The sequence below is a fragment of the Bemisia tabaci genome, chromosome 9, assembly GCF_918797505.1.
Source record: "Bemisia tabaci chromosome 9, PGI_BMITA_v3".
In the NCBI taxonomy this organism is placed as follows: domain Eukaryota; kingdom Metazoa; phylum Arthropoda; class Insecta; order Hemiptera; family Aleyrodidae; genus Bemisia; species Bemisia tabaci.
Genome location: NC_092801.1, coordinates 40,566,380 through 40,588,621, shown reverse-complemented (window position 1 = coordinate 40,588,621; position 22,242 = coordinate 40,566,380). Strand labels below are relative to the sequence as shown.

At 37.0% G+C, this 22,242-nt stretch overlaps 3 protein-coding genes across 5 annotated transcripts in view; 1 reads left to right on the top strand and 2 right to left on the bottom strand.

The window, feature by feature from the left end:
• LOC109036846 (uncharacterized) overlaps window positions 1–22,242 on the top strand; it is a 109,868-nt gene that overhangs the window by 38,999 nt on the left and 48,627 nt on the right. The window lies entirely within an intron of this gene.
• On the bottom strand, window positions 696–12,634 carry LOC109036837 (uncharacterized). Of its 3 annotated transcripts, XM_072304125.1 has the most exons (4): window positions 12,495–12,607; window positions 7,104–7,191; window positions 6,219–6,378; window positions 696–4,727 (listed from the first exon to the last, which is right to left on the bottom strand). In XM_072304125.1, the coding sequence occupies exon 4, from the start codon at window positions 4,689–4,691 to the stop codon at window positions 2,208–2,210; it is 2,484 nt and encodes an 827-aa protein (XP_072160226.1). In that variant the 5' UTR covers window positions 4,692–4,727; window positions 6,219–6,378; window positions 7,104–7,191; window positions 12,495–12,607; the 3' UTR covers window positions 696–2,207. The 3 variants fall into 3 exon arrangements, with proteins under 3 accessions (XP_072160226.1, XP_018906765.2, XP_018906764.2); XM_019051220.2 differs by lacking the exon at window positions 7,104–7,191 and having other exon boundaries at window positions 12,495–12,634; XM_019051219.2 differs by lacking the exons at window positions 7,104–7,191; window positions 12,495–12,607 and adding an exon at window positions 6,877–7,078.
• LOC109036839 (uncharacterized) overlaps window positions 15,865–22,242 on the bottom strand; it is a 30,392-nt gene continuing 24,014 nt past the window's right edge. The window contains exon 4 of the mRNA XM_072304370.1: window positions 15,865–16,040. Within this exon, the coding sequence (XP_072160471.1) occupies window positions 16,001–16,040 (40 nt within the window). The 3' untranslated portion in view covers window positions 15,865–16,000. The remainder of the gene's footprint in view (window positions 16,041–22,242) is intronic.

The following is a 22,242-nucleotide window of genomic DNA, read 5'->3' as shown; positions in this document are numbered from 1 at the left end:
AGTGGATGAAGTAATCATCAAATCTGCAAAAAGAGGGTTGAGGTGATATGTCTTCGATTTCACTTGTTTTTGATAAATCTTGGCCAGGTGTAATTCAAAGATGTTCAATTAATACAAAGAAAAAGATGCTCTATTGCCTTGTCTCGCATGTGTTGCATATTTACTTGCGTTTTATTTTGGATAGAAACCTGAAACTTTTTCATGAGATTTTCATCACTTATTAAAAAATATTCACAACAAATTTCGAGGGTATATTTTCGTTAGTTTTCCTTTGAGCGAATCAAACGTACCTAATGGGCAATTTTGACTTGATGCAATGAATTTTTAATACCAAACATCCAAATTCTTTAAAACACTCAATACTTAACAGAAAATACATAATAATCGGAGAAACAAATATTTTTTTAGTTGTTATCCATTTGATAATACCTAAGAGTAAAATACAAAAAAAAAAAAAAAATTACAGGGTGAATTGGGAATAATTTTAATAAAGTAAAGGAATAAACTCTGACCGAGAATAAGATAGATTCCATGACAACTCGTGGGAGCACAGAAAAACTAAAAATAAAAGAGTGAAATTTTGAGACTCAGAGTAATAAAAGCGGTGGAGAAAACAATATTACATTACAAGAAGCACCTCCATTAAGTCCAAAAAATCTTGAAGCCCTTCAGTTTAAAAAAATTACAAATAGGTGTCTTAGTTACAAAAATATTTATTGTGAAAGAGGGAATGTTCACCGGAAAATCGTTCAAAAAATAAATAATCAATATAAAAAATCCAATAACAAAAATCTTGTAGGTATTGCTTTGATAGTAAAAATAAAAATACAAAATACGTATACAAATATTGAATGAAATGAGAATAAAAATAGAGGATCTACACAGAGAGAAAACTGATTGAATCATAACAATTAAATCCTCTACCGAAAAATTTAAAATAAAAGCAAGGAATTTTATGTCGATGATTTAATGTTTTTTTTTTTTTTTTTTTAAAGTATCCTTTTCTTACAAAAAAATGATTTACAAGACACACAACTTGGCATCCATCAAAGTTAAAGCGTGCTCTATACATAGGCACAAACATTTTGACATCTCACAATGGCAAAATTAACATGAGACAACATAAAATAAAAACGTTGAGGGAAGATCACAACATTACACTAACATCCAATAATATTGCCCAATTAAAAACAAATAAAATAAAGAAAAAACCGTTAAGATGAAAATCTTTTGACCCAACAATAACGAAAAAATAATTTAAAAAATAATGAAAAACTTTAGATAAAAAACTAAACTTTCTCTTTGTCTAACTTTTCTGCTCTCTTTCTGAGATACACAGCTTTGTAAAATCGAGCAAGTTTAGACTTTTACGCATTACTAGTTGAGCAAAGCTTGAAATAAATTTTTTTCCCAAAAATTTAGAATTGTGTATTCTGCAAATTCGATTTAAATTGGATTATTAAGGTTTAAGGTACCATATTTTCTTCTTCTGAAAGTAATGAAGTTATTTTAAAAATAAGAAAATAGTCGTTATTTCTTTTTCCCATGAGTCACTGAAGTCTCTGAGTTACAAAACTGTTCAATTCTCTCAAAAAGTATTGAAACAAAAATTAAAACTCAAGAATAATATTTTGTGCCAGTTAAAAAGATGAAACATCTTTAAAAAATTGCGAAGAGAGTTTCATGAAAAAGCTGGAAACTTGTTGCTTACACACGACTGGCTCTGAGGAGTTCCAGAAGCAGATTTTGAAGCACAAAATTTGTTCACAATTCACAAAAAAGTATCAATTTAATAACAGCGACTTGCAAAATACTTTTGGCAATGAATTTGTTCCAAAAGTGAACTCCTGTTATACAAACATATTTACAAGCGTTTTTGTACGATAACATTTACTTATAATAGATTAATAAATAGATGCTAAAATTAAGTATTTAAAAGATCCTTGACAATTCAAGGATATCAAAAGGAACTTTAGTAGTGTCTGATTGGACACAGGCTGTTTTCGCATGATTTTTAGGAACAAGGCACAGTGTCCCCCCCTCCAAGAGAGGACCAAGCCGTAGAACAAAATTTACACCGCATTCGTGAGTCCAACCTCCAAGAGTCACAAAACCGAAAAACTCTTTAGGAAATACAGGCATTTGCTATTTTTGCATAAGCAGAGTCAACAGAAAAAGGGTCTTCATTTTGCAACAAAAACGCTAACTTAAGAGTGGAGCTCACCTCCGACACTATCCTCCGTTCTTTCCGAATGGGAGAGCATATGTTTTTTAAGGTCCTGTTTGTATTGATATTTAATGGTGCAGACGTTACAGCTAAAGGGTTTGTCTTCCAAGTGGATTCTTCTCACATGGCTTCTTAAATTTGACCCCTGACCAAATTTTGCGGGGCACAGGTGGCAACTAAACAGTTTTTCTTTTAAATGTACTACTCGTATATGAAGCTTTAAACCGCCTTTCAGCGCAAATTTTGCAGAGCAATAGTCGCAAATGTAAGATGGTGCAAGATGCTTAGCCTTTATATGTAAGTTCAAACTTTGTCTGATACGAAATTTGGCTTGACAGTGCGCACAATTAAATGTCTTTCCTTTTAGGTGCACTCCCTGCAAATGTATGTTCAAGTGCTGATTTTGCTTGAATTTTGCTGGGCAAAGTTTGCAGCTGAACATTCTTTTGTTCTCATGCACTGCTTTGAGATGAAGTTTGACGTATGACTTGGAGGAAAATTCAAGCGAGCAAATGTGACAAGTAAAACATTGTCTTTCGCCACGATGCGATTGCAGATGATACTCAAGGGACCGTTTGGATTTTAATTTCACAAAGCACACGTCACAACTGAAGCGTTTCTCAGGATCGTGAGAACGTATGTGTGCTTTCATGGTGAATTTCCTTTTGAAAGTGGCTTGACAAATGTCGCAGGTAAACGGTCGTTCGTCGCTGTGGATGGATCGTAGATGCAGATGTAAGCCTTCTTTTGTTATGAAAGCAGCAGAGCAAATCTCACAACTAAAATTTCTTTCACGATTAGGATTGTGCACTGAATCTTTGTGACTTTCCAGTGCTGATTTGAAGGGGAAGGTTTTAGCGCAATCACTGCATTCATATGGTTTCTCTTTAAGATGCACGGCTTTGTAATGACGTCTAAGCTCGGATTTTTGCGCCAATTTGGCCGGGCATAGCTCACAGCTGAATTTTTGGTTTAAATGTATAGCCCTCATATGAACTCCTAAATGGCTATTCTGTGAAAATGATGCCGAGCACAGGCTGCAAGCATATGGTTTTTCCTTCCTGTGAACTGACCGTATATGCACTTTGAGGCTCTGGCCGGGGTAGGCGAACTTAGCCGGACACAACTTGCAACTGTAAGGTTTTTCTTGAAGATGTACTGCCCTTACATGCACTGCAAGTTGGCACTGAGAGTTGAATTTCTTGGGACACAAACTACAAGTTGCATTAATTGGTTTTAATTTCAAATGTACACGTCTGATATGAGCGTTCACGGCTGATTTTTGAGTGTACGATTTCGAGCATACTTCGCAGCTAAAAGGTCTTTCTTTCGTATGCACTCTCATGTGATTAAGTAACTCTGCATTGCTTTTGCAATCCCGAGAACATTCAGTGCAAATATAATTTTTTTTTCCCTGCTTTTTACGATATTTTGCTGTATAACCCTCTTTACTTTTCACAACTTTGCAATTTTCTTTCAAATGTTTGCTTAAACTATTTTTGAGGGTAAACTTTTTTGAACACTCACTGCATTCAAACAAAACTTTGTTGGATAAAACCGAGCTGTCAGTAGAATCTTGCCCCGATTTAAGGGCTGATTCATGTGGAGCTACTCTTGACAGTCTGCCGATATCTTTGGGGAGATAGGGCAAACCAGCAGTCCACTTGTACTCTCCTCGACAGAAAATGCAAGCACACGATTTATCCTGATAGTGGGCTTTGCCAAGCTTCCGAACGCTGTTTGGGAAAATATCAACAAGTTTGACGGAAACATTTCTCAATTTTGATACACTGGCCTTGGACCTAACTTGATCCTTGCAACAGTTTTTTTCTGAGCCTTTCTCCTGCGCAGGGCTGTCATCAAGTGGAAAATAGGGTTCCTCTTCAAAGCTGTCATCTTCAGACTTGAATGCTTCATTTGAGTCCGCAGAAGAATATTTGACCAGCTCACTGGTTATGACCTCTTCGTGTGAACACTCTTCCTTCACTTTTACTTCTATATTGTTCACAATGTTACTTTGATTCAAAAAATTCAGATCACTTTCAAAATTGGCGATGTTTGGCACATCCTCTGTTGTTACATTGCTTGGATTGCCACGGCTTGCTTTTTGTTTGTTTGAACTGACGGGTGCTTCTTGTATCCTTTCGTCCAATACATCATCTTCATATTTCAGAGGAACGTCAGAACTGGAGGACGGGTAACTCACAAGTTCGAGAATTACATCTTTATTTTCGGAAACTTCTTCTTCCACTTTCACAGTTGACTTTACCATTGACAAAAGAGAATCATTCATCAGACTTGCGCCGCATCCTACAGGATCGATATTTCTGTACTGAAGAGTTTTTGCTGGTAATGGAGTGGATAAAGACTGCACTAATCCTATAACTGTTGCCTCTTGGTTTCCGATGGATGAGTTTTCAGGGCCTGAACCGGCTGAACTCCCTACCATAAATGATTGCTCCATCTCGACCTTCGGCTTTACGTTGAATTTTTTGTATACCTGAAATAATACACAAATTATTGATCAGAAAGTTTGAAAAGGTAAAGAGGGCACACAAGCGGAGACAAAATGGATGCATCTATGCTAAAAGGAACTATAATAAACGCAAACCAAATTCACATAGTTCAGTAATTAAACTAGGTGAATTCGGTTTGCGTTTATTATAGTTCCTTTAAGCATAAATATGTCCAAATGATTTACAGGCCCTGCGCTAATAATCTAAGCAATACAATCCGGTGAGGCAAATGTTGAAATGTTGAAATCAGAGTTCAACGCTACTTTTTGCCTAATAATGATTGATGAACAATTTGTTGAGTGAAAAATCAGATAAAATCAAATTAAATCAATTAGTAAAATTGAATTTTAGTTCCATATTAAAATATCTGAGCAGTTTTTTGGAGTATTTTCATCAGAGATGTAAGCTGAATCAGAATTTTTCATTGGTAGATTAATACTCAGAGGCAACGGTCATGTACAGAATACACCCGTCAATGACGGTGGAGCACCGTCCGTGGGGTTGAATGGAACAGCCGCATGCGTCAATTTAAAAATTCAAATTCGAATTTGATTAAAGGATGGATAACTAGACGGGGTTACAATTCAAATATCACAAGACAAATTTTCTCATCACATGCAGAACATGTTCAACAAAGCAAAAATAATCAGAACTAGAACATCTAAGAGGGACTAGCAAACTAAAATTTTTTCTAGGATAAATCGTAGTTAAAAAATTTCAAAAAAATATGTGGCACGAAGACAAAATTATGTCATCATAAAACTTACTGAAATGTGCTGTGTGCTCAGTTTCATTTCAGTAGACTTTGGGTTCCTCGAAGAGAGGGAAGTTCGAATCAACTAAACGAACACTGCTGACTTCTCGCTTGAAAATAAAAAGATGGGACTTTCCAAAGTGCCCACCATGTTGCACGTATAATTTTGATGAGATCATCGAAAGCGTAAGCCCGCACTCACATATCTCGTTTGCGGTGCCTGAAAATCTCCGCCTCTATGTTATTTTTTTAGAGGAGAACAAATTGACATCATTCTTTGAAATTTATGCAGAAATTTTCTTCGCACGGAGAAGATAAATCACGGCATTTTAAAGAATTGTCTTTGAGTAGTTTTTTGTTTAAAAAATAAAGTATGACAGGAAGTCTGCAAGTTATGTGATTGCCGACTTACAACGTCGTTATGTATATTGCAATCTGTGGTTCCTCGCCCTGCTTGGTGGTTCAGTGGTTTGGCTGATGGGAGATACAGTAATTGGATACATTTGAATAAAAAAAAACCATCTACATTGTGAGGTGGGTCCTAATACCAATAAGAATACACCTGTGACGGAGCCCATGTCACAATTAAGATAGTTCCTTTTGCTTTAAATGCATCGAATTGTCTCATCACTTGTCCTTTAAAAAAAAAAAAAAATCATTAGATCTATGAAGAATAAAATTTTCTACGAAGAGACTCTCTGACTCCCCTTAGCCTGATTACCTGATTTATTTGAGGAAACAAACGGAGTTGACCTCTTCCTTATTGCAAGTGGAAATTTTAGCCTCCAAGTACAGTTCCTCTGCTCTTATAAGCAACATTGTTCAACAACAGATTTCTCCTGGCTTCCGACATCTATGTAAGTTCTACTGTATTGCATCCCCTGAAAAAAAATAGGGATCAACAACCAAAAATAAGATTTTTGCAACACTCGGTGAAATCAAAAAAGTTAAGCTATCAAAATTTTAGGCCTGAAATGAGTTGAAATCTTGAACGCATTCTTGCTTCTTAAATTTAAAGTTGTCCTGTTTCTGCCCTGATACCTTTGACCGATTATAAGCCATTCTGAGTCACTAGCGCTCCGTTTTTGGGTCTTTGGGCTCTAAGAACAAAATTCCTCCAATGGTTGCCAGTAAAATTTGTGTTGGTCTTACCAACTGCTTCAAAGGAGAAGTTCCACGAACCTGACTCAGCACAAGTGCCATATCTATGTGAGTAAATTCAAGTCAAGATGCTGAAAAATTCATTCTACGGCCCAGCTTTTCTCAAAATTGGCATGTAAAAAGTTTGATGACCTGAAGTCAATCAGGAGAAATGAGAACTTTCTTCTGTTTAAATGCTAGGTTTTTTTCATGAATGTTATAGATAAGAAATTAAATACCTTCGTTTGGAAAGTGCCAAACTTCAAGAGAAATGAACCACACTGAGTAGATGATGTGGTGTTCGATACTATAACTATAATTGTTGAAAGAAAGAGTTTCTTTCTTTCATATGCAAGCACAGTGTGTATGTGTGTACCATACTGTAAACAAAAGCCTAACCTTACCACCTAACCTACACTCAGAGTTGTCTCTGACTCAGGGACAAATTGTAAGGTTGCCAACTTACCATCAAAAACGCTGAAAAAACTCTCACAAAGATGCCAACTTAACTTTGGTCATAAAACCTCCTTGTACTTTGGGTCTCCTACTTCGTACTATAAGAAAATACAATTTTTTTGAGAGGAAATAGAAAAAAAAGAAAACTCCAGACTACTTCTGAAATTCATCTCTCAGTTGAAAACATGATACTGGGAAAATTCAATGTATGGTTTTGACAATTACACATATCACTGAATAAGGCCACAGACTTTAAATAGGGCTCCCTGAGCTCCTAAAAAAAAAGCATCTCTGAATTTGCACAGTGGGAAAACTGCAAAAACTTTTTTTTTTTTTTTTTTTTTTTTTTTTTTTTTTAATTGGTTATACCCGGTTTCACTTTCAAAAAGTTCATTTTTTAAAATGTTGTTCCAGGTGGTAAATCCACCAAACTCTAGGTTCCAAGACAAATTTAGCTGATTAATTTATTAAAGAACCACAATGTAACTTCAGCCCCAGGATGTTGATGTGCGAATAACACTGCTGCTCATGTAGATGGTTGATCCATCGAGCGGTCAGTCCGCCTGACTTCACCTCACTAACCTTGGAATTTTTAGTCAAGGACAAAAGGATCTGACTTGCCCTAGCTACCAGCAAAATCCAGAGGTGCAAATATTCCGAAAAATCAATTTGCGGGGAAACTACCTAGACAGGCAGTGAAAAAAAGGGAATAACATCAGAGAAAAAACTTTTCTCATACTCTTATGAACTACATTTTGCAATAAGGAACCACTATCACTGGCTCTCCCATAAAAGCACATACCTATCTGCATAGGGAAACCAATGGCATGTATGTTGTTTCTAAAATGGGCCAGAAATAGTGGTTCCTTAATGCAAAATGTAATCCATATATTTTCCAGTGGGAAAAATAATCAAATTTTAGATAACTTTTTAACATTTTTAATTGCACATTACCTGGATTTTTCTCAGTAATATCATTTAAAAACCTCACGCATATTTGTGCATTAGGTATTAAAAAGGTAATTTTTCATGAATTTGTATACAATTCTCAGGTACATATACAGAATAAAGATTACTTAGAAATTATAAATGAAAATTTGTTGTAAGCTCCGATATTTTTTTCCGTAAAAATGCGTGGGTACAGAGGATTTTCACGAACAATGCCTGACTTCTTTTTTCACCTAATGTATATCTATGGATGAAATATGCGTTGTCTCTGCTATCGGGTTTACAAGTCGGGTTTACAATTAAACAGGTTGATTTTATGTTTTCGTAAGTATTAAAATCTACACAATTCCAAGGATCTACACTCCAGAGCTTGAAGAATTAATTTTCAAGATTATTAATTTTTATTAATTTAGGGATGGTTCTATAGGTACCGTTTGGAATTTTTTTTTTTTTTTTTTCAATGCAGCGTCAAATCTAGGACATCAGTACTTTTTTGCTTTCGTTTCAGTGCATTGAAAATATTAACATTTAAAGGTGCTTTCTCTTAAAAATCTTCAAAATTGAGTATTCTGCGGTATGTCAGGTGATATGCAAAATTTGATTTCAAGGTAGGTAATTCAAAATAATTGCAATTGTAATAAGTACAGAATGAGTGAACTGTGCAAGCTTTGAACTCAAACAATTTGTGATATTCTCTAACATTCTACTTACAAAATTAAGTGAAAAAATTAAAAATTATCTCCAATGTCTTTAATTTTAATTTATTCCTTGATGTGTGGATCTTCGTCTTGAACATTAAATTTTGAGGGGGGACAGTCAGAGCGTTCTTTCAATTCAGATTTTGTCACGACACTAGCTTATTACCTTGCATGATGAGGTAGTAAGGTTTATGATAGGAGAAACTAGTTGCACTGCATATTGTACAAAAAAGGATTCTATATGTAATACCTTTTGCGGCGAGAGTGTACTCTTCGGCAGAGAAAATTCGGAAATGAGGTGAAAAATACCTTAGTGGTCTGAAATTTAAAGATAAAGATGGAGATTCAAAATCAGACTTTTAGATTTCCTATCATGTCTGGACTACACTCAAATTTTTACGGATGGACAATCAGGAACGAACTCAAAGATTAAAATGACCTTGAAAATTATGAATATACATCTTTTAATTTAAAGGGTTGCTTCACTCCTCAAGTTTAAAACTGATTTTCAATCTGAAAAAATTGAATGATCCTAACGTCAGCAAAGAGATGTTAGCAGCATATGACCTCAGATCTAAATCTAAATTTTTGTACAGTAAAGAAGCTGCTTCCTTTTTCTTCAGTAGGGGGATTTCAATTAAAATGGGAATTTCTCGAGTTACTAAAGAGGAGAACTTTGTAGCTCCACGGCAATGTTTCAAACTCTTTGATTAAATTTTATTTTGTCAAAGGAAACTAACAAAAAGATCCTCATGAAATTTTCTGTGAGTATATTTTAATAAGTGAAGATACTTCACAGGAAATTTCAAGAAAAACTTATCGCTGGTTAACTTCTAAAGAAATAAAACATGAGCAGAGATTTGCAAAATCTTAATTGGAGAGACTCATTTTCCAACTTCAACAGTCGATATTCAAAATACGCCTTTGGATGAAAAAAAGTCAGTTTTTCACTGAAAATTGCAAGTAAGTTACCGAAACAAAAACCTTTCTACCAGAGAATTTGAAAGAAAAACATTAGTATTACAGCTAACTCTTAACATTTTATTGGCGTAGGCTTACTGTCACTGATAACTTGTATCAGTACATTCCTTCGAATTATTTTTGTTGAGTAAAAATCAGGAAAACGATCTTTAAAACTTGTTCACTCAGCGCTCTTTTATGCAAGTAATGCAATGCATTCTTTTGATGATTAAGTTAACATTGGTACGATCTTGGAGCAGCCTTGCTTTGTCATAGTAAAACGGAAAGAGGGTAAAGTACTTTATGGAGAATTGTGCTCCATCAAAAAAATTAAAATAAGATCAAAAGTTTTTATTTTTTCTTCTTCTTTTTCTGGGAGAAACCGGACCTCAAAGAGAGTTTTTGTGAGAAAATCCTACACACACAAAAGCAAGTCATCTACAATAATTAAAACTAATCCTTAAAATGAGCTTAATACTACTGATGACCGATTTTTCATGATCCTTCTAGTGTATTTTTGGAAAAAAAATACACTATTACATTCTTCCAACGATGTCAGACCCTGACCTAATTTTTAAATTTCTAACTGTAAAATCTTACTTGGGCAGATCGGAAGCGACAATTTCTACCATCAAAAGTCTGAGCTAACTCATCCAATCATTCTATTTGCATAAAATACTTATAGCCTCAAGAAAGCATTCGCATGCAAAACTTTGCATGTTTCTCAAGAGTTGTTAATAACTTGAACTCTTCCGTTCAAAGCTCACATTTCGACCGCTTATTCTCATGATCCGTCTTTGAATGGAGGTTGAGGTGAAATTTGTTCTTGAATTTAGCAGTGCATAGCTTGCAATGGAATTTGTTTTCAAAATCATGGGCTGAGATTATGTGAAATTCAAGCCCGCGTTTCTGAAAACAGGCCTTGGGGCAATCGTTACATTTATACGGTTTATCATTGCTATGAATCCTCAGATGCAACACTAGACTACCGCTTTGAACGAATGTCTTAGAGCAAATATTACACTTGTACGGCTTTTCATTCTTATGGATCCTCTCATGGACTCTTAAGTTACGGGTGCTTTTAAATTTCTTCAGACAGTCTCGGCAGTTTAGCAATTTTGTAGTGTGGCTTTCTACATGTCTTTTTAAGAGAACTTTATTTTTGAACTTTTTCCGACAATGATCACACTCAAAAACTAAAATGTTATGATCACTCACTAGGTGGCAGTTATTAAAGTGAGATTTTAAACCGCGGCTACACTTAAAAGTTAAACTGCAAGCACGACAATTAAATGGTCTCTCCTTGCTGTGAACCACAAGGTGATACTTCAAGTTTCTCTTTGTAGGAAATCTTAAAGAACAATGGTTACACTCAAAAAGTCTCTCTTTCACATGCGTAGCCATATGCTTTCTTAAAGAATTTTTCACTTTAAATGACAGGTGACAATTTTGACAGCTGTAAGGTCTATCATTTTTGTGGACACTATTCAAATGTTCTACCAGATTTTCACGACGGGCAAATTTATTAGAGCAGATGTTACAGCTGAACGGCTTTTCTTTATTGTGTACTGAACTCAAGTGCCATTTAAGAGCTTGGCTTTTTTTGAATGCCTTCGAACAAACGGAGCATTTGTGTGGCCTCTCTTGCAGATGTACTGATTTTACATGGAAATTTAGTCCACCACCTTGAGAAAATGTTTTAGAGCAAAGATGACACTTGAATCGTTTATCTTTCAGATGCACTGAATGAATATGAGTTTTGACAGCAGAATTCTGGGTAAACCTAGCAGAGCAAAGGCTGCAACCATATGGTTTCACATCGTTGTGAACTCCTATAATATGCTGTCTTAGAAGGCCGTATTTAGTAAATATTTTGTGACAAACAGAGCATTTGAAAGATTGCATATTTGAGTGATCGAGTTTGAAATGATGATATAAAGCAACGCTTGTTTTGAATTCTGTGGAGCAAATACCACAAACGAGAGACTCCTTATCAGCATGTGCTTTTTTCAAATGAATTTTGAAATCATTTGACTTCTCGAATTTCAGAGTACAGAATTTACATTGTAAGTTCTGGGTTGCATGGATTGCTACATGGTCTCTCAATGAATTCCTACGACCGAATTCTGCTGAAAATTTGGAGCAATGGTACTGCTCAGGATTTTTTTGAATCATTCTTTGGATTTCTGTTGTTGTTGAGCATTGTTTGGAGGTTCGCTGTGGAAAATGTACCCTTTTGCTAAAAGGGAAACGCTTTTGAATTTTCTTGATTTTCTGAAAAATATCGACTAGGTTCACTTTGACATCTTTCAGACATATACGAGAATCATAGTACACTTTTGACTGCTCAGTCTTCCTGACAGATCGAGCTTTTAATTTTTCCTTGTCAACAAGAGAGGAATGATTATTACATGCGATGTAATGCTCGTCAAAATATTCTACAAAATCTAAAGATTTACTATTAATTTGATTTTTGCTCTCAATTGCAGAAGTATCGAGAGAATGTGATTGACCATCGTTTGGATCAGTCAGCAATTGACCGACCAGCTCATAAATTATCGAGCCTTCATTTTTTAGATCCGTTTTCATTCCACTAGTTAAGATCTGTGGAATGCTTGTTTTCAGCGAATCCTGTTTTAAATTGGAACCTAAATCAGAATCACTTGAACTTAAAGCCCATTTCCATGACTGGTCATCGAATTCAAACTCTGGTTCTATCTTAACATTTGGTGTAGATAGATAGAGCGAATCATCACTCAAAATTCCGCTTTGCGCCTGTGATGGAATAAACTCACGCTTAACTAATTTTTGATCAAGACTCGAGCCGGCTCCTGGAGTGAGATTGACTTCATATCCTGCGGAAAACAAGTCAGCTCTTTGGAGTTTGTCAGATGCGAGAACGATAAGCTGCTCATGAGCTGCCATGATACGGACTGATGCAACTTTCTGGTTCCAGTATTCGTTACAGTTCCTGGAATTTGATTGAGTTATCATTATTTTTTAAGTATGAAAAAGAAGGATGAAAACAAGAGCCACAAGTTTGTTTACCACGGGGAAAAAAGAGGAAATTACCTCTTTTGGAGCAAGCAGGAGTAGCATTAACAACAAGATGAATATGTGAATGATGGCCTCCCGCATCAAATTTTAAATTTCTGAGGTATCTCATGTCATTTCAAAATCGAATCAAAAATAAAAGTTAGATATTTTCTTAGAAAGTACTCTCAATGATGAGTAATTTAAACTACCTGTTGGTTTATCTCTGACTTTTTAAACGTCACTTATGATTTTTGAAAAAGATTTATTTAATTTCAAACTTTGACTAAAAATATCTTGAAAATGGAAGCTCAAAAAGTCCTCAACTTTGCGCAAAGAGTTTTCTTTTCTTATTTTCTTTTAAATGGTGAATCAAGAAAAGAGAAAAGAGTGCCTACATGAAATTTGTTTGTTTTAGTCCGAGTTAGCAATGGGAGGAGGACCCTGAAATTTTGTAAACGCTTGAAAGTAGGTTCCAATGACCAAGAAAAAATATAGATTCATAAAAAAATTCACGATAAAATTCATCTTCATATAGGTGCAGTCATTCAAAAGTTAGCCAGCCATCATAGAACTTCTGGCCCACCCTGTGCAAAAGAATGATAATAACACATGAGGTCCTCAATCACTATGAATGGATCAAATGACTCTGCCACAAAGCCTGTTTGATTGAAGCAATCTTGTCTAATATAATGTGTAGGACAGATTAAAGCAAAATAATAAGGATAAGGGAAAAAAACACTAAATTACGGCCCAAATAATGTATGGTAATGAGACGACAGAATAGTGCTAGAGCCCTATTGTTCTGAGGGGAAAACATTGCTATCAGCCCAGCTGGGTGCATTTTTGACAGCAGTATTTTAAGGCAATTTTACTTGTCAAAGAAAGCTTTGCTAGGTTTTGGCTAATGATGCGATCCAGCAGTCGTGAAATCGAAAGTTTGTTTTTTTAATTTCCAATGCTAATTTTTGGGTTTCCTGCGCAGTGTGTGTGTTTTATCTTTGATCTTTGAAATAATGTTGGACCTTGTTCATTCTATCATCAAATTAAACAAGGCGTAAAATCAGAAATAAAAACACATTTCTGAATGACTGATAACTAGGGGTAGACTATGATCACATTTTCCTGGGTAATTAGACATAAATTTTCGATTTTTTCTCACGTTCTGTGCGGGAAGCCAATACTACAATACTATGGTGCCCTACTTATTTGCCTGGCTTGAACCAGTGAGAAATTCAGTGACTAACTCTAGAATAAGGAGGATTTATTTGCAGGAGTAATGCTGTGTACAATCTTGTGTGGCTTGACTTTTAAAATCATTAATACTAGTAAATTTGAAGAGGATTATGATTAAAAGCATACAAAGCTGAGGCAAATGTGGAGAGAAAAGAATGGACGAATATTACATCTGAAAATGGCACCAACTCTATAGAAATTTATGGGTTAACAAAAGAGCCAACTGATAATTGATGCAATTCTGGTTGATGTGAAATTTTTGTCTTTTCTGTTCCAAAACTAGGTAACTTCGACTTTTTTGAACGTAAAAGAAACCTTATAAAGCACTTTTATTGAAAGTATTAGACAGATTTAATTGAAGTCCTTGGTAAAAATTGGTAACAGGAGCTGCGTTTCAAAATACCATAGGAATTCTTATGGCCGGCTATAGAAGGCGATAGAAAATCATATAGCTGGCTGTAGAAAGTGAAGAAAATCATACAGCCGGGCTATACTGCCGTGCTAAGGAAGAACGCCGTATGGACATTCGAGAGTTGCCAAATTTCCCTCAATAAAACCTGTATTTTTGACAACATTTATGGATATTTTCACTTGAAATTTTCAGATATTTTAGATTAAATTGCGTACAATATTGTCTGAAAATTTTGGAAAATAATATTCACAATTTTCCCAGTAAATTCGGTTTTTGTCGGAGGAAACTTAGCAACGTCTGAAGGCTCATACGGCGTTCTTCCTTAGCACGGCAGTATACAAAGCGATAAAAAATTATCCAGTCACTATCGCCTGGCTGTAGCTTTATCGCCATCGGCTACAAAAGGCTATATCAAATTGTATAGCTGGCTAGAAGCTGAAGGAACTCTTACAGCCGGCTGTAGGCAAACCCGCCACAAGGGGGGGGGGGGGGATACTGGGTCCCTGGTTCCGGGCCGGGCTCTGGAGGGACCGTGCCATTGGTGAAAGACCACTACAAATTCACATGTAACTCTTGTTTCGTAAGGAAAAGTGAAAAATTCACCCTAAAAATTTCGCAAAAGGTGAATAAATTGGACGTATTTCTATCAAACGGAACTATGTGCATTAAGACATGAGCCCTGAGACCCATAAGAATATATGCATAACAGGGCTCACGTCATGATGCACATAGTTCCGTTTGATAGAAATACGTCCAATTATCAAAAACACGCTGGGGCACTGTAGAATTTTTCTTACTTCTTTAAAGATTTCTATCTATTTTCAAGATTTCTAGTATAGACTGATATTTTTAGTAACTGCGTTTCATTTTCTTCCGTCATCGGATGCTAAGAGTCTCCGGTCTGGGCATACTCGACTTCAATGACTCAACTTCCTTGCCATAGACGTACGAAAAGGGAGTCCAGGGGGGCTTGGACCCCCCTAGAATTGAAAATAGTATCATCTGCCCCCCCCCCCTCCCGAAAAAATTTCAAGATGTTTTGAATGCAACAATTCGAAAGTATTTTGTGCTAAAAGTAAAAAAAAAAGAAAGAAAAAAGAAAAAAAAAGCGTAATTATTCCGCAGAAACTGCCGGAAAATCTCCGTCATGGGAGCTTCAAAAATGCGTCCAAGTAGATTTAAAATTTTTAAAAATTTCCCGAGGGAGGCCCCCGGACCCCCTCAGTGTTGGGGACCCGGGCCTTCAAACTGGTACCGAGGCCCGAGATGGGATATGGCGGGCCTGGCTGTAGGTCTATAGTATTTTGGAACACAAATCCTACTGCCAATTTTTACCAGGGGTAGGTATTACAACCAGCTTTGAAACGTTGGCAGAAACCAGTCAGAGGAGTTTTTCCTAGACTTTTACTGAAAAAAGTATGAGAGGAAATTAAATTATTGTAAGTAGGTAGGTACAGGAAGAGGTATACCTTCGAGTTGAAGTATGCGAGGAAATACTCTGTCATTTTTGACAATTATTCATCCAGTCACTTTGAGCGCATCAGGCACTGAAAAACTAAAGCATCCAGTCCTTGAACTTTTATGCGTACTGTGTTGATCATAGGACATAAATGACACTGATTATTGAGCTGGAGATGAGGCAAGCGATAACTTTGAGCACCTGAAAAAAACAAACAAGTTAAGATAATTTCGAATGAATGACAATGAAATTTCGAGTTTACCTATGTTTAACAGGTAGGACAAAAAAACAAAAATGTTTCCCAGCACTTCCTGGCAAAGCAAAATGCATATTACAATCTTACTAGCATTTTAGAATGAAGAATAAGTTGGAGGAATCGACAAGCAAGATGAGAAATTTCCTTTTCGTCTTCAAAAAAATTACAATTATTCCTGAGCAATTGTTGCTTTTCCAACACCCTTAAAACGCTTCTTGTTTTCACTTACAGTCTGTACAATGGCTTGTTTTTATTCTCATCTTTCGTTAAAATTTGTTCGTACTCATCTATCAATTTGAATGACGATCAGCAGAGTCATTGACTTCTTTTAAATTATGAACAATTGCAAAACAGTTATTATAATCCTCATTTGTCCCCCATTCCTTCTTTCTGATCACCAGAGAACTTGGTTGATAGATTAGATCGATCTAAAAATGTTTTTGATTCTGAAAAGATGAACCATAAATTGCTCCTTCTTCAGTTCTCAAAGATTACTCTTAAAGTAAAGACCAAACGCTTTTGGGTCTGTGGCTCGAATGCCTTTTTACTCAGTGCTTCAGCCATTTTTATTTGAGAATTTCGAATAAAAAAATGCCAGGTTGCAGTTTCCGGCAAAAGGCACCAAAGATGACTGGTAATGCTGATATATCAGAATCAATTTTTGAATAATTCAGCAATTTTTTTATGAATTCAAGATCATGTGCAGGAGATCGGTGAGATACACTATGGTGCGGTGAACTCTAGCCGTGCTGCACATGCATAGGTAAACTTTGACGGTAAAAATACATAGTTGTTGGATGCTTTCTGATTCTGCAGAAGACATTTTGAGTTGATTTTTGAACAAAAACATTTTCAAGCAATAAATTGATCCCTTGGCCGTCCACCTGGCTCGATGGTAAGCTCCAGGAACGTGTACGCTGGGTCTGAAGCGGATCCAGTAATTTGGCAACACCGGATTTCCTCCATTTAAACCTATATTAAATAGTCGATTCTGGCCGGAACACCAAGAATCGATACATTTACATGGTTTTAATTGGAGAAAAAACGGTGTTGCCAACTTACTGGATCCGCCTATGCACTGAATCTAGTACTGTCGTGCTAAGGAAGAACGCCGTATGAACCTCTAAGCGTTGCCAAATTGCCTTGGATAGAACACGAATTTCCTGGTGAACTTATGAATATTATTCTTCCAATTTTTTAGATAATTTTGTTCTCACTTTAATATACATTATCTGAGAATTTCATAGAAAAAATATTCATAACTTTTCTTAAAAATAAACATTGTATCGGAGAAAATTTGGCAACTCTTGAATGTTCATAAGGCGTTTTTCCTTAGCACGGTAGAGTAGGAAACCGTTTGCCCAAAAACGACGCTGTTGACTTTAGTTCTGAAGTATCACCATGAGCAACATCAAAAAGGTTATCCAAGTCAATTATAAAATTGTCTGCTGCTTCCTTATAGCCTGACCAAATTCTACGGGAACATTTCTGGATATTCCGCCACTTCCTATACAATTTTCCACTAGGTATTTGCACACGTTTCTGTACCTAGAAATCCGCGCATTTCGCCAAATTATTAGGGCCTTGCCGATTGTAATATCGGCACTTTAGTGGAGAATGAACTTTACCACTCGAAAGGTGAAAAACAATTGAAACCCTCAAAACACCTACGTTTGATGAGAGCTTGCTACCATTGAGGAACTGCGATTGATAAATTATACCTATTAAAGGTGTCTTTCGGAGTAAGTAGCTCACGGCGTGGAGCCATGGTAGAGAACCGAGCCCGACCGATTGAAACTGAAACTAAGCTAGTATCTGGTCTCGAGCAGAGTAGATAGGAATTTCAAAAGTCAGCAGCACAATTCAGAGGCGTGGCGTGCTAATTGCGATAAGTCGATATTTCCCCATTTGAAGCTATATGTTAAAGAATCGATCATTAAGGTGTTCGTTGCGACCACACCCTGTTCATCGATCCTTTTCCATAGGTTTAAATGGCAGATTAATCGATGTATCGCAAAGCAGGACACGCCACTGCAGCCTATCTCAGTGCGACCGGAGAACGAAGGCTCCAGGAGTTTGAGGGGTCAGCATAAAGTTCACCAGTTATACTGCCTTGCTGAGGAAAGACGCTAAATGAGCCTTCAGATGTTACCACATTTTCTTCAGTAAAAGTCTAATTCGCCAAAAAAATAGTGAACTGGTTTCCAAAATTTTCACATAATTTCGTTCGCAATTTAATCTAACATATCTTAAAATTTCAAGGGAAACTATGCAGAACTGTCCTCACAAATGCATGTTTTTTTCGAGGAAATTTGGCAACTATCGAATGTCCATGCGGCATCCTTAGCAGAGCGGTGTAGAAGATAGGGTTGTGTCGGCGCGGCTATGCGATGACACCTTATCACTGAGAGAGGGAAGGGGTGGAAGTATCATAATATGATGTACCGAAAAATATAATAAAGGGAAAAGCGTTCAAAATTTTTTGGGAAAGATTTCTGGATGAACCTCGGGAAAATAACTGAAATTTTTCGAAATTTTCGTATTTTTAAAAGTAATTTAATGATTTGGGTGACTGAACTGCCAAGGAGGGCAGCCCCTGTGGGCTGGGCTCCTTGTATGCCAAAAGGGGCACCCCGGGGGGATTGGGCTTCTTGGAGGCCAGGGGGGCTGCCCCTCGGGGTTGGACTTCTTCAATGCCAGGTGAAGCAGTGCTGGAGCACCCTCGGAGGCTGCTTATTGGATACCATGTAGGGCACCCCCAGATGTTTTGTTCCCTAAAAAACACGTATCAGATTGTTGAAATTCGTACCGTGTTGCCTGGGTCAATGATTTGCCTTCAGTTGGCCGGCTATGCAAAATAACTGTCAATACGCACGAATAGTGGTATCAGAATTTAGCATTAAGGTTACGCAGTGGGTTGAAGGCGCTCTTCTGTATCGTATCTGAGAAGCCCTGTGCAACGATGTTGACCAGAAATGCTCAGAATTTTGGAGTCTTCAATCGAGCCGTAATTTTGAAAATTGGACAAGATTTTCAAGATTTTTTTTTTCTGTAAGTCTTATTTCAAGAAAGAGAGTCCAAACGCTCGGTTCAGATTTTGGTTTTAAAGTCTTCTTGCGTTGGTCATCGTATTCTCATGCAAGACTGAGTGAGTCGTCGTTTACAAGATCGCAAATCACTCAAAAGTAATTGTGAATTCAATAAGTTTCGCACGGATAAAATGAGCTTTCGACGATGAACTGTGAATAATCAGAATTGAAAAAAAAGGTACTTGTTCCACGCGTCCATTTGAAAGGCATAGAGCGTGGATGGATAAAGCATGGATGTCCTCCGGGTTTCTACGGTCACTAAAAGGCTGTAGGTTTCTAACGGTGTATGTGCCAAAGTGTTGGGGGTAAAATAGAAAAAGAAGTATTACCTATACATATAATTTTCTGAGGGTCCACGCAGAGACGATACATTCTAGAGACTACGCACTGTCTTCTTACCTATGTTGTAAAAGTTACTCAAGGCAAGGAAGCCAATTCTTTGATTCACTTATCGGTGACTCATCGTATTGGATTAACTAAAGCTTCTAAGCAAATTTTAAGTATGAATAAACTCTATTTTTAATATTAATGACCAAGAGCACGTTCAAAACGCTAATTACGGAAATGCGTATCTCGTGAAGAAATGTCGTTTTCCAATTACACGATGCTTGATCTGGTCATATAAGATCAAACTAAAGCTTATCTGATAAGGAATTGTTAGCGTAAAATTCTTTTTTTTGTCTTTACATGATCCAAATCCGCCAACAACAGGTTTGAAACACTATTGCAAATATGCGTATCTCGTGATGAAGTGTCAATTCTTGGTGTCAAAAACGCGAATCTCGGCATTTCTGCCGTATTTTCTAACAATTCGAGAAATTATTCAAAATGCTGATAGAGTCTGAAAAAGCATCTTAATCTTGCTATCCTCAAGAATTATTACCCTTCTGCAAACAATAAAGAGGAATGGAAACAGTTTTTTTTTTCCTCTCCTAGAAAATCGTGTTTTCTGAGATACGCACTCCTGCACTTCACCATCGATAAGTGTCAACCTCTATAAACTTCCAAAATACCGATAGATGATGTGTTGATAAATAAGTAAGTATCTTAAACTTAAATTCGCCTTCAATTCCGCCGTTTAGGCAACAAACGTGCTGGAAAGCGCGAATAGCTATCTATTCTCGTTTGCTATGTTGAAAAATCGCCGCACCTGTTTTATTTCTTGAAAGGAACTTAGAACAAATTATTAAAAGCATTCCTTGCAGTATTCCCAGAATTATCTTCGCACAGAGAGGAAATATCAAAGAAGTTATTAATAATTAACATTGGCTGGTTTTCCATTCAAAAAGTTAGGAATGACAGGAGATCTGCAACGTTGCAAACCGAAGAGCGTAGTTCGGGAGTCGGTCCATTTCATTTGGACCGCGTTAAGCAGAAAGGAACCAAGCCACATCAGCTATTGCCAAATTTAGTTGGGAAATTTCATTTTTTACATGAAAACGGAGGTGCGGATTTTTGTGAAAATTTCAGTGAATTTTCTGCATAGAGCGATGCAAATTCTGTAAAATTTTCGAAGGAATCTGCACATGCAAAGTTCTCTTTTAAAGAATTAAATTGCCCGGTTAGATTTGGCAATAGCTGTTGGGGCTTGATTCCTTTCTGCTAAACTGGGTCCATTTGAGATATTTCAGAAACAAGCTCAAAACATTTTAATCTATGATCCGATGTTCGTTACTTCGGTCCTTATCATATATAGCGAAAAAAAGGAGGTGTTTGCCTTTCGGGCATCTTGGAATTTGTTTGATGACGTAGGTCGGTACGGCGACTTTCATCATCGATTTTCTTAGAAATGTTCATGGGGAAAAATGCATTCTACATAAAGTTTTTAAAATTATATCATGAGTTGATTCAAGCAAAAAAATTGGACGTTATGGTCCGTGTTTCATACTTCGAATTCCGGATTTTGCTGACCAGATTGTACCGACGTACGTCACAGGGTACACAATCCTCAAGATGCAAACACCTCCTTTTTTCTCTCTAGGGGTCCTCATTGTCTCGAGTCGGAATAAACAAACTATACAAGAGTTGGCCATAGACGAGGCAGAAAATGAGCAGAGGAAAAAAGGTGGAAGGGGACGTGGCATTCGTGGTGTGACGGATTGAAGAGGGTGCGTATTTTTTTGATCTGCCGTCTGAGTGGTTTTTCCGGAGTGTCACGCCCGCTTGAACTTTTGAAGGGCCTCGATGACAGCCGAAGCGCGATCAAACAGCGAGACTGACGACACGACCGCGACTGGGCCCACTTTCCGAGCTGTTTGTTCACCGACGGAAAGCTTCCGGCCTCGCCAACTTGGATTTTTGCGCCGCAAAGCTACGCCATCGTCCTAACCAAAAACGCCGTATCAAAACTCCAATGTTGTCCAACTATTCCCGGACAACAAAATTTACTGTCCATGAGCAGTTCGAGTATTACGTGAGGCACTTGGGGGGGGGGGGGGGGTGTGTCCGAACTTGTCTTTAGCAGCCTTACGAAGGGGGAGGGGGGGGGGGGGTTGTCAAGCCGAGTCTCACGTGAGCTTTCCGCTGTAAGAAATCAACCCTAAAAGTCTCCGATTTTAGTTTTTTATAACTGGCAAACGCCCTAACGATTAAATTTAAATTATTATTGTTTCTTTTTGTTGCCGATTTTCATCAGGGCAATTCTGCTGGGCTAAGGGAAAACGCCGTATGAGCATTCGAGAGTTGCCAAATTTCCTTCACGAAAATCTTCATTTTTGAGGAAATTTAGGAATATTTCCCCCTTGAATTTTTAGGAACTTCGGGTAAAATTGAGATCAAAATCATCTGAAAAATTGGAAGAAAGATATTCATAATTTTACGGAGAATATCGCGCTTCATCAAAGGAAATTTGGCAACGTCTGAAGTTTCATACGGAGTTTTTCCTTGGCACGGCAGAATTCGTCACCTTCCGGCCAGGGTACCAAAACCGCCATGCGACGTTTCGAAATTTTCGCCGCGATTTTATTTTTTTACTAAGAAATTGTTGGTCGAATCTGGTCGAAAATTTCACCGAATTTAATCGGCAGCACAAAGAAAATTCAGTGACATTTTCGGTCCG